The sequence below is a fragment of the Oncorhynchus tshawytscha genome, linkage group LG24 (assembly GCF_018296145.1).
Source record: "Oncorhynchus tshawytscha isolate Ot180627B linkage group LG24, Otsh_v2.0, whole genome shotgun sequence".
NCBI lineage: Eukaryota > Metazoa > Chordata > Actinopteri > Salmoniformes > Salmonidae > Oncorhynchus > Oncorhynchus tshawytscha.
Window position 1 is genome coordinate 12489750 of NC_056452.1, and position 12689 is coordinate 12502438.

The 12689-nt window shown below is 43.1% G+C and overlaps 2 protein-coding genes across 2 annotated transcripts; both read left to right on the forward strand.

Moving 5' to 3' along the window:
• The first annotated feature begins 471 nt into the window (after positions 1–471).
• On the forward strand, positions 472–8766 carry LOC112223716 (STIP1 homology and U-Box containing protein 1). Its single transcript, XM_024386870.2, has 8 exons — positions 472–631; positions 1759–1995; positions 2223–2421; positions 2834–2999; positions 3357–3435; positions 3627–3683; positions 6501–6617; positions 6897–8766. Exons 2-8 carry the CDS (start codon positions 1882–1884, stop codon positions 7020–7022), a joined length of 858 nt encoding a protein of 285 aa, XP_024242638.1. The 5' UTR covers positions 472–631; positions 1759–1881; the 3' UTR covers positions 7023–8766.
• Positions 8767–9266: 500 nt separating this feature from the next.
• On the forward strand, positions 9267–11783 carry crp1 (C-reactive protein 1). Its single transcript, XM_024386871.1, has 3 exons — positions 9267–9375; positions 9533–9590; positions 10031–11783. The coding sequence occupies exons 1-3, from the start codon at positions 9373–9375 to the stop codon at positions 10639–10641; spliced, it is 672 nt and encodes a 223-aa protein (XP_024242639.1). The 5' UTR covers positions 9267–9372; the 3' UTR covers positions 10642–11783.
• The last annotated feature ends 906 nt before the right edge of the window (positions 11784–12689 follow it).

Consider the following 12689-nt stretch of genomic DNA (forward strand, 5'->3'; position numbering starts at 1 on the left):
TTTTCTTACCCTACAAAAATAAATTGAACTGTATTTTAAGACAATTAAATACTTTACTAACAAAAAAGCTGTTAGAATTATAAGTGTTTATAAGTCCCTTAAGGTCCTTGTGTAATGTGATATTGTACCCCCTAGCTCAATTGTCCATTGTATATAATCTATATATACTTGTGTTCCCTCATGTACTTTCATGTACTATACCTTCGGGTATACTATGAAACGAAATTTCGCTTCCTGGGCTGCTTTCAGCAAATTCTGCTTAGCTGGACGCGTGATGTGAGCCTCAGTTGCTGCGGAAAGGCAATCAGACCAACCCTGACTTTGATGATACGGAATCAATTAACACATATCACAAACGTGTATCATTTACATCCATTATTCTCTGAATTGCATGAGCATTTATAATTTGATGACATGTTGTCAAAGAGTGCCATCTGTTAGACATGTATTTTCACTGAAGCGTACCTTGCGAGTTTCCGTCGTCTTACATCATGACGTCAGCATAAAAACAAACTTGCTAGCTCCTGTCAGCTCTGTCGTAACAGCTCAATGGGAAAAGCAAATAAATTAAGAATTGAAATCGAAAGATACTGGCACATCAACCGCCTGTATGTGAAATTCATTTGAGCAGGTGAGGTTACATATGTTTATGTTGTGTAGAGCTAGTAGTATGTAAATAACCGCATATTTGAGGTAGGCTAGCCGTTAGCTAGCTAACCAGCTAACGTTAGTTGTTTATTCGCGGGGGGTTGTTGTGAGGTTTGCAGGGATTTGAACGTTGCAATGTAGCTAAGTACTATACATTTGCCATAATTTCTAGCTCAGTCAACCGCAAACTCATGGTGGGGAAAGTCCACTCTAGCTAGCTTTAAGATTAGATAGCTAGCTAAATTACCTTCTTAGCTAATTACCGTTGCTAGCCCTTGACCATGACTCTCAGTTCCATTACAGTACATTTCACATACATAATTCTTTGACATCGGCGAGAAATCATTTTATAAAATAAATCAAAATGTTAAGTTGATACCTTTTTTACAAGGTTATGGTTCCCACACGGGCACATTTCCATGTTACAGCTCTTGTTTACGGGAAACAGACAAGTGGGCAGACAAACTGTGCTAAGTACTGTAACTACCTGCGCCTCCGAACACCTGTGTGTAAACGGTAGACACAAACGTGTTGTCACTGAAAAATACTATGTGCTGGAACTGTGTTAAATCCGTTTAAAACGATGTACAGACAGTGTATTTTTAATTTGTTTAATGGTTTTGATGTGATATGAAAGTAACGTTAGAGCAATTTATGTTTCTAGAACCGCACTGCAATGGAGTATTTGACTTGTGGCTTCCTTGGAGTAAGGAGTAATGTTCGGCTCCTTTAGTCCAATGTTAGCTAACTAACGTCGTTTTTTTCGTTGCGACATGGACCAACGTTAGCAAGCAGAGCTAACGTTATAGTCTTGACCTAACTAACTTTCGGGACTTGACATGGATATGCTGAATTTTGACAAATGCGGTCCTTTCAGTGTGGTCAGGTGGTGTGACTGGCTTTTCTGCATCAAACCTCGACTTCAGCATTTTGCAGTTGCACAACCATACAACAGTGATGATGATGCATAGCTAGCCAGTGAAGTGTGAGGGCTCAATTTATGAGTTGCCACAGCGACTGCACCTCATCAAAAGCGCTCAATGCAGTGCAGGTGCATTGCAGCAGCAAGGCATTGACTGTTGCATGACGCTGCCCATCTTTCGTTTGTAGTTGGTGAGAAGACAAAGAACAGACGGCCTGGCCATTCTTTCACCTGACCGCTAGCCAGCCGGAGAGACGGGGAACAGGATAGGGAAGCAGCGCGGAGCAGGCGCCGCGGAGCCACCGGAGAAGATGGCAGGCAGCCCGGAGAAGAGTTCCACGGCACAGGAGCTGAAGGAACAGGGCAACCGACTGTTCCTCTGCCGCAAGTACCAGGAGGCTGCCACCTGCTACAGCAAAGCCATCGTGAGTAGCGAGCTACCTCCCTTTCTGCCGGATGATGTAGTAGTTGACATGGCTAGACTTGTCCGCTTGCTTTGAAAGGGTATGACATGAGGTATTGACACTGACTTATTCACCTATTGTGAATAGATTGATGTACGTATAAAAAGTAGCCTATGCGCTGGACTGATGCACCCTTACAACAGTAGCCTGTGCAATATGTTTGTGTTTTTTGTGTATCCTGCCAACAGAACCGTAACCCGTTGGTGGCGGTGTACTACACCAACCGGGCTCTGTGCCACTTGAAGCTGCAGCAGCACGACAAAGCCCTGGCGGACTGCAAGCACGCGCTGGAGATGGACCCCCAGTCGGTCAAGGCCCACTTCTTCCTGGGCCAGTGTCACCTGGAGCTGGAGAACTACGACGAGGCCATCGGCAACTTGCAGAGAGGTCAGGAACAACCCTCCGGGCCAGTTTCTCTGATACCAATTAAGCCTGGGCCTTCACAAAGTCAGAGTAGCAGTACCAATATAGGCTCCGTTTGTCTTTAAAGTTAATAAATATTATTATATGGATGGTATTTATATGGCCCCCTCAGTATTGCAACACAACATTGATGTGCATTTTTGTTTTGAGTGCTAGTTAGAATGCTATGTGCTGCAATCTAACTAAACCTCAGAGGTGCCTAGTACTGTGTATTGGTACTAAACTGAAATTGTATTGAATTTTGTAGTGCAACTAAAATGTTCTTTTGTAGAATGCTGAGATCTGTAGATGGGGGGGGGAAGAGGCCGCATACCAGTTTTAAGCTCTTACTTTCAACGGACAACATTAATGATATCTGGACCTGTTCTGTGGGCAGCTTACAACCTGGCCAAGGAGCAACGGCTGAACTTTGGAGACGACATCCCAAGTGCCCTGCGGCTCGCCAAAAAGAAGCGTTGGAACAGCATCGAGGAGAAGCGCATCAACCAGGAGAACGAGCTGCTTGCCTATCTCACCAAACTCATCCTGGCTGAGAAGGAGAGGTGAGGGAGGGACCTGGACCGAGACTGACCGAGACTGAGACTCGTACTCTTGTATGAGCAAAACGCCTGCACTGATATTCCATTTCCTATGGGGAAGCATAGAAGTTCATTGCGTATACTGTAGGTTCATTGCAAATGAGTTCATTGCCAGAACCCCTTTGAATTACATTTAATGAGTTGCAACATATCCTGCCCAGTGTTCTACACATGCACAATCATGTGTGATAATAAAATTGTTGAGATGGGGAATAAGTCTGGCTAATGCATTAGAATTTGCGGGTGCATTTTCTGTCCCAGTTCATCTAGGGATCGTTAGTGAGTGATTAAGGAAATGCTACGTCTTTATATTTTTCTCAGGGAAGTGGCGGATTGCCGGGAAAACGAAGAGTCGGACAATCCGAGTGGCAGCGGCGTCGTCAAGATCAAATCAAAACATGTAAGTTATGTCTATATCCTCCTATGTCAGTATGCAGGGACCACTTGCTTTTAAAGTATTGAGCACTGGTGTCGGGCATCTGAATTGCCATCATGTTGCCTATTTCTCCATATCTCATTGATATTGAGGGGCATTTGTATTAATGCTCTGTGCTAGCCTCACCCGACTCTCTCTGCTTTTCTCCTAAATAGGACAAGTTCCTTATGGACATGGAGGAGCTCTTTTCACAAGTGGACGAGAAGAGAAAAGTGAGTGATACTTTTAAAATGAGTTGAACACACCGTTTACTGTGATTTGTGAACAACCTTCAATCCAGACTAATTTCACTGAATCTTACTGGTTATTCAATATCGTTAGCCATAGCACAAGACAGCTCTGCATTACTGAAATAACAATACATATTTGATCTTATTCATAAAATGTCACGCGATTTAATTTAGAGAAACACATAGAATTTGACCACACTCTGTTTCTCTGATCAGCTGTGTCTGACCCACCCCCTTGCTTTGACACTTAGCTGTGCCAGTGTTATGGTTACCAAAATAGACTAGCACTCCACCTCCTATTTCCAGTCCAAGCCGTTTCTACAGCAACCGCCACCTCAAGTTGCTTGTCGTGGCTTGTTATGAAGGATTATCGGGGCCTATATATAGTTGTTGACTTGGTATATGTAATTGTCATTGTCAGTTAAGAAGACATCGTCTTGCCTCTGTCAACATTGGTGTTTCAAACCCCTATACTGGGTTGTGTTCATTAGGGCACACCGTAGCAAAATGTTTTCCCGTGGAAAACAAGGATTTCTTATTGGACAAGTTCAGGTAGTCCGTCCCTTTTAGGCAGTTTTCCTCTATTTGTTACCTATTGAATATGATCTAGATGGTGTCTAGGGAAGTGGTTTTCAACCAGTGTGCCTTGATGAACTCTCAGGTGTGCTGTAAAACTTTTCCTAATCTAGATTATTACTCTTTAAAAAAATACAAATACATTTTAAAATTGTTTTTGTTTTTTACACACATCGAACTCTCCCTTATAAACATGACCCTTCGGATGCTCATGGAATTTTGACTTGGAAACAACAGTGAGGCTCAGGTGAAACATTGAATGGCACACATGGTTACATCTGTATCGTTGTTTCAAGTCCGGTGTGCTCAGGCTGTTACGTTTGTATAATTTGAGGGACGCCCATCACGAGCAAAGCCATTTGTATAATTTAACATCACCTGTGAGAACCATTAGCACAGGCAAGTCTGATTTAGGCTTATCCGTAACACCGCCTCAGTCTGTAGTGGCACCTTTAGATGATTTGCTGTATGGATCAGATGAGATGGAGGTCATTACCACTACATTATGCGGCACACTTCAAATGTCCCTATTTTAATCTCTCTTTTTTTTTATCCCATCACGGTTCAAAAAAGTTTGGGAACCACTCATCTAGGGGGTAGTATTAATATCTACAGTTGAAGTCGGAAGTTTACATACACAAGTTGGACACATTAAAACTAGTTTTTAAACCACTCAACAAATTTCTGTTAACAAACTATAGTTTTGGCAAGTTAGGACATCTACTTTGTGCATGACACAAGTCATTTTTCCAACAATTGTTTACAGACAGATTATTTCACTTGTAACTCACTGTATCACAATTCCAGTGGGTCAGAAGTTTACATACACTAAGATCATTGTGCCTATAAACAGCTTGGAAAATTCCAGAAAATTGTCATGGCTTTCGAAGCTTCTGATAGGCTAATTGACATCATTTGAGTCAATTGGAGGTGTACCTGTGGATAAATTTCAAGACTTACCTTCAAACTCAGTGCCTCTTTGCTTGACATGATGGGAAAATCTAAAGAAATCAGGGAAAAAAAATTGTAGACCTCCAAGTTTGGTTCATCCTTGGGAGCAATTTCCAAATGCCTGAAGGTACCACGTTCATCTGTACAAACAATAGTACGCAAGTATAAACACCATGGGACCATGCATCCGTCATACCGCTCAGGAAGGAGATGCGTTCTGTCTCCTAGAGATTAACGTACTTTGGTGCGAAAAGTGCAAATCAATCCCAGAACAACAGCAAAGGACCTTGTGAAGATGCTGTAGGAAACGGGTACAAAGTATCAATTTCCACAGTAAAACGAGTCCTATATCGACATAACCTGAAAGTCCGCTCAGCAAGGAAGAAGCCACTGCTCCAAAACCACCATTAAAAAAGCCAGACTACGGTTTGTAACTGCACATGGGGAAAAATAGTGTACTTTTTGGAGAAATGTCCTCTGGTCTGATGAAACAAAAATATAACTTTTTGGCCATAATGACCATTGTTACGTTTGGAAGAAGGCTTGCAAGCCGAAGAACACATCCCAACCGTGAAAAGCACGGGGGTGGCAGCATCATGTTGTGGGGGTGCTTTGCTGCAAGAGGGACTGGTGCACTTCACAAAATAAATGGCATGAGGTAGGAAAAATTCTGTGGATACACTGAAGCAACATCTCAAGGCAAAAGCTTGGTTACAAATGGGTCTTCCAAATGGACAATGACCCCAAGCATACTTCCAAAGTTGTGGCAAAATGGCTTAAGGACAACCTAGTCAAGGTATTGGAGTGGCCATCACAAAGCCCTGACCTCGAGCCTATAGACAATTTGTGGGCAGAACTGAAAAAGCGTGTGCGAGCAAGGATGCCTACAAACCTGACTCAGTTACATCAGCTCTGTCAGGAGGAATGGGCCAAAATTCACCCAATTTATTGTGGGAGCTTGTGGAAGGCTACCCGAAATGTTTGACCCAAGTTAAACAATTCAAAGGCAATCCTATGCAAATACTAATTGAGTGTATGTAAACTTCTGACCCACTGGGAATGTGACGAAAAATAAAAAGCTGAAATAAATCGTTCTCTACTATTATTCTGACATTTCACATTCTTAAAATGAAGTGTTGATCCTAACTGACCTAAAACAGGGATTAAATGTCAGGAATTGTGAAAAACCTGAGTTTAAATGTAGTTGGCTAACGTCCAACTTCAGCTGTATGTATCATTTTACATGCATGTCTATTCTTGTGAACCCCACAGAAGCGGGAGATCCCTGACTACCTGTGTGGAAAGATCAGCTTTGAGTTGATGAGGGAGCCCTGCATCACCCCCAGTGGGATCACCTACGACCGCAAGGACATTGAGGAGCATCTACAGGTACAGTGTACCATCCTTTTATAGTCGTAGACATCTACTCAGCAGAAGTATAGATTAACCGTTGCCCATTCATAGACATACTGTTTTAGCCACACTACCGATCACTTACCGCTAAATTACCACCAATTTAGATTGCTATAAATACACTTGCCGTTCCTACTCGATCAACTACTCACCCACGGGTAATACTATCCAAAGCAAACTGTAAACCATGATTAAAATGCATAATAATGAAAGCCACCATCTCACAGCAACACCAATACCATTTTTCCTCTGTAGCGAGTGGGCCATTTCGACCCGGTCACCCGGAGTCCTCTGACTCACGACCAGCTGATCCCCAACCTGGCCATGAAGGAGGTCATTGACGCCTTTATCCAGGAGAACGGTTGGGTGGAGGACTATTGAACCCCCATAACCCGAACCCCCTATGGCTCGTAGATCCACACGCCCCAGAGCTGAGATCCACACCAGAAGTGTCAAGGAAAAAAAGGAAGTGACAGAATTCACAAACTCCCTCCTGGACATGCACTTTTACACATAGGGGGGTCATACTATGGACTGCAAAATGACAGCCATGTCTCGAGGTGATTCCTCTCTCTTTCTAAATCGGTCTCCTCTCTCTCCTCCCCTTCTCTCTAAATCTTTCTTTATCGCTTCCCTTCCTCTGATAGTCCTCTCTCCCTCAGAATTGGGGGCCATGTTTCTCAGGTCTCTCTCTCTCTCCCCCTCTCTCTCTGTGCCACAATTCTCTCTGAACACATCGCACTGCACGCTGGTCTCAAAACCCTCTAATGTAAAGCTTCCAATCTCTTCTCAAATATAACCATTGGAACTATCTACCTAAATGATGAAAATATTAGCCTTTTATCTTACTCTTACTCCAGTATTTTTGTTTATTTCAATTTATTATTTTTTAAACATAATGGGTTAGTTGTACTGTAATGACTTATTTCCCACAATTCAGTGTTGGTGGTCTTGGTCAATTTGATGCCAAATTGTTATTTTACTTTTCAAACAATCTAGTGTGGATTTTTTTTTAATGCAAGATAATGGCAAATGTGAGAAATGTATTATAGAAAAACTGACCAACCAAGTCGGTCTGCTTCAAGTCATTGCCTGTGATCTGGAGTTATAACAAGATCATACAAACTATAATGTTCCAACTGATGGTCAACGGTCCTCTATTGCATTATATCAGTCCCTCATAGCGGGCAGTTATACTATGTTGAATGTATGCATATAGTGAGAGTGAATAGATTAAACCTATTTTATGTTACAATGAGTTGTATGTATTATTACAGTAGTACCAAATGGCATTCTTGTCATCATCCAAGAAGGAGATTTGAATGATAGACAATTCATCAGTTTAAAGTGCTGCATAGAGACCCGACAAGGTTGTTTCTATTTCCTCTCTAATGGGTCATATGCCTCCACTTTTATCGTCTTTACTTTCTCTTTGGGTTTGACGTTCTTGAATCCTGTTTCGAAGGACTGTGCTGTAATTGCTGTTATTAGAGACAAAACAATAGGTGTGTGCGCTTGGACAATGTTTGGCTGAAGGCTAGTAGTGCAACCGCCGGTACAGTATGCATTTGACATGACAATGGACTCCCTGCATTGTTAAGCATGAGGTCTGCTCAGGTTTGTTATAAGCATTCAGGTCTGCTTGGCCAAGAATTGTTTTCCCACTCCATTGCAGGGAAAAGCCCTGTCATACATGCCTACTTTACTATAACCACACAGTAGCAGTAGGTGTTCGCAACAACTTTAAAAATGTAAGTACGACACTGACTATTGGTCAAAGCAGTCATGTTCCCAATACTTTGAGTCTCCTATACCTTCTCATTTCAGTGTGTTTCCCTATTTTGATCGAACCTATGTCCGTCCCCCTTCCAGCATTTCTAACCAATCACAGCAATCCGTGTTGCAAGTACCTTGACCAGGAGCTTGGAATTCTCAGCTGTTGACAGAGTCCTCTTAGATATTTCTCAGTTTTTCCTCAATTAGTTTATGTAAGCCCCCTTTCTCAACTGAATGCATGTGATTTTAGTGAACTGCAGGTTTTGTGTTGGGGTGAGGGGTTGGCTTTTTGAGGATTTCTGAAGAGCTTGAGAATAAACAACTATTAAATGTAGATATGTTAATTATACATGTGACTTTGGTTTGTTCCTTTTTGTCTCCTTGTGAAATGTTCATCTGATTTTTGCTCACATTACTTTTGATCACATCTAGCACTTTTAGCAAGGCACTTAACCCTTAACCTGCTCCAAGGGGTGCTGCTTCCAGCATCTGAGGTGTGTGTCGTGCTAGGGAGGTTGGGAATTTGAAAAACGGACGGCAAAAAAAAGTCGTAAGTTAATCAACCTGTCAATCAGACATTAGTACCGGTCGAAACAAAATTGTACATGAACAAAGACCATGCGGTTGCTGGACCTAGAACTCAACCTTATTCAAATCAGTCAATCAATGGCTTAATAGATGATACACACCCACAATCACATGTTCTGAAAGTGTGTGCGCGCGTCCCCTCTGGCGTGTCAGTCAACACAAAAAGGCCAGTGTCACCCAGACCCAATTTACCCCCCCATGCCCCGCACACACCGGGTCCATTGTCAGCACATCTGTCCATTGAAGTGATGTAATGGTCTGGTACTAGGAGGGAAGAGGCGTACAGACACCATGGCATTAAGAATAGACAGGCGTGACAGAGTGCGCCAGCATCACCTTTTCAGTGGAATAACAACCTTAAATCAACATGGTAAGAGCAATGCTGTTAGTGTTTTTTGTCTGAGGCATTTTGTTAACAGGATATGCACTTTACTATAGTATATGATGTATTTACTACTATTTATTATTTTCACAATGACCGTAGTAGTGGCATGCTTTGCCATTCTGATATGTGTTTGTTGTGGTAGATAACTGCCAGGCTCATACTCCTACTGGGTATCGTGGGTGTCACCTCAGCCAATGAAGGTATGTTTTGGTTGGTAGGCTATGGAATATAGGGGAAAAAATGTACGATTTGATTATTTCTTTGTAATTATTTATTTGCGTAACTATTTTTTGTAAAATCCCAAATGGTCAGTCCTTTAGCTCATGTGTGCATACCTCAAGTAAAAAAAAAATCCCTTTTAACTCATTGTTTTTACATTTTGCACATCTTTGAGGAAGTCATATTCAGATTGCTCTCATGCCACACAGATTTTATACTGTTGTGACGGCAGTACAACATCTAGTGACCGTCAAGTGGTTTGGACCTCTTGGTTTAACGATTTAAAGTGCTGGGCTGACAGTCAGGAACCCGGGTTCAAGTCCCATTCAGACTACACCATTAATGTGCTACAATACTGTTGTCATCTTCTCCAGTAACTGCTCTAATAGACAGTTGATGTTGTTTGTGGTGGTGTTTACAGTTGGCCTGGGCGGAAAGGTGCTGGTCTTCCCGTATGAGACGGACTTCAGCTTCGTGGCGCTCATCCCCCAAAAGGAGATGGACCTGCGGGCGTTCACGTTGTGCATGCGCGTGGCCACCGAGCTGGAGGGCGAGCGGCAGATCATCCTGTTCGCCTACCGCACGCCCGACTACGACGAGCTTAACGTGTGGCGTGAGAAAGATGGCCGCATCGCCTTCTACCTGAGTGGCGACGGTGCCTTCTTCCACCTGCCGCCCATCACCACATTCAGAACGAGTCTCTGCCTCACCTGGGAGTCCCGTACCGGGCTGGCTGCCTTCTGGGTGGATGGCCGCCGCAGCACCTACCAGGTGTACAAGCCGGGCCATACCATCCGGCCCAAGGGGACCGTTCTCCTTGGGCAAGACCCGGACAAACACCTGGGAGACCTGGAGGCAGTGCAGAGCTTTGTGGGGGAAGTGACCGACCTCAACATGTGGGACTATGTTCTGCCCAGAAGCCAGATCCAAGCCCTGCATTACGAACATAAGATCACCAAAGGAAACATCTTTGACTGGGCCACCATCGAGTACCAGCTTAACGGGAATGTGATGGTGGTGGATGATGACTGACTCGGAGTGGAGTCGCGAGCGAACGCGGATGTGACCCGTTTGTGTGTCTGTGCTGGCCTGCTACTGACCTTTTTTCATTAGTTTGGTCTTCTCGATCTAGTCACTTGCATGCCTTATGTAGTCAATTAACTATGTTCACTCACAAAATACCAGTTGTTCATAAGAAAAGATGGACATTTTGTGATGTTTAAAAAGTCTATGCAGAAATGTCAAACCCAGTTGATTCCAAAAGGTCCTTTCTTTTTATAACTAACTATTTAGGATAGATACGATATGTCCACTCACCTAATGCATAGATGGTGAGATTAACCATATTTTATATGCATTCCAGCAGTTTTTATGTTAATTCATGAAGCAAGATGTGAAAATGTGGTATACACTTGTCTCGTGGCTGGTGAGCACTATTTTCAATGGAATGTACCAGATTTAACCACAAGGTGGCAGTATATGCTTGTTTCTTTAATCAGTGAGCTCCAAATAATATATTTCATGATAATGCGAGGTGTTATTTTTTTATTTAACTAGGCAAGTCAGTTAAGAACAGATTCTTATTTACAATGACGGCCGACACCGGCCAAACACGAACAACTTTGGGCGCCGCCCTATGGGACTCCCAATCACGGCCGTGATACAGCCTGGATTCGAACCAGGGTGCCTGTAGTGACGCCTCTAGCACGGAGATGCGGTGCCTTAGACCGCTGCACCATTCGGGAGCCCAAATGGTGTGACATTCCTGTGCTGAAGATTTCAATTGCTTTTGTTCCCGCTAATGGCTCAATTGAAACTGTTTACATTAGGCCTGCAACGTTAAAATCATTGATTTTATTCTTGAAAGTTAACCATGTTACCACTATTTTGACAATTGTTTATGGAAAACAGGATGAGTGAAAGGTGAATGAAAGCTGAAAGAGAAGCATGATTCATTATTTCTATACTTGATCATTTTTAACTGCGCTTTGGGACAAACCGTGATTGTGATGTTTAAAAGCTATTGCCATAATGTTGCCTTTGGTTATCACACTCCCTCTCATAAATGTTCAATGTTTAAACTGATGTAAGAATGCTTTTTGGGTCTGAAATCAGATCTTGGCATGTGCATAACTAAAAGTGTGTGTTTATTAAAGAGAAAATAGGTCTTTGAACTTTTTGAGCCTCCACTTTTGTATTCTACCTACAATTGCTGGTGAGACCTTCACAAGGTAAAGTAGTGGTGGTATAGTGTGCCATTGTTTAATTGTTCTAAATTGAAATGGCCATTTGTCCACGTGTAATAACCTATATGTTGTGAATGATGTTTTGCACTTTAAAAGAAACAACACCACATGAACAGTTTAGACATTTGTTCACTGTGCCAATAATGAAGTGTAGGCTGCAGTCCTGATAATATTGACCCTTGAAAGAACCCACTGGGCACAGACGTCAATTCAACGTATATTCCATGTTGGTTCAACGTAATTTCTTTGAAAAGACAACGTTGATTCAACCAGTTTAGTTTGCCTGTTGTTCTTCTGTGGCACTATGAACCCGTTCTCTCTTCCCCCTCCATCTTGACCTCCTTGGAGAGGAAGGAGGAGTTTCCAGTGAACATACAGCCTAGGCCCCCCAGAGGGTGGGAAAGTGCGGCGTTCCGAGTTTGTGTGTGTTTATTCGAACCCAATCCCCCCGTCGGCTCTCAGCAGCAGCAGCAGCTAAATAAGGAGGGGAGGGCGAATGAGTTCTGACTGCGGGTCAGCAGCCAAATGTTCCACCTTCTTGAATGTTGCAATGCATCAATCGCGCTGCCCACTCACTGTGTAGTAACACCTTTGTGGACCATCTGCCCAGGCAGGCTCCTCGGCCCTCTGGTTTCAACCACACATCTCTGTTTCTCCTCTCCTCCTTTCTTTCCTCTCGCATCCATGCCCAAGAGGAGTGCTAGCTGCCTTCCAGCCTAGACGCACACACACACACAAACCCCCCCCCCATCACACTACACCCCCAACCCATACACACCATATCACCATATCCTCTTAACTTTTACTTATGGTTGATTAACTTTCAAGTTTAGT

Coding starts and splice junctions, on each gene's coding strand:
- crp1 (XM_024386871.1), top strand. Junction 9,591..10,030: donor TGTCACCTCAGCCAATGAAG/GTATGTTTTGGT, acceptor TGGTGTTTACAG/TTGGCCTGGGCGGAAAGGTG.
- LOC112223716 (XM_024386870.2), top strand. CDS start 1,882: ATGGCAGGCAGCCCGGAGAAGAGTTCCACGGCACAGGAGCTGAAGGAA. Junction 1,996..2,222: donor CCTGCTACAGCAAAGCCATC/GTGAGTAGCGAG, acceptor TCCTGCCAACAG/AACCGTAACCCGTTGGTGGC. Junction 3,436..3,626: donor TCAAGATCAAATCAAAACAT/GTAAGTTATGTC, acceptor TCTCCTAAATAG/GACAAGTTCCTTATGGACAT.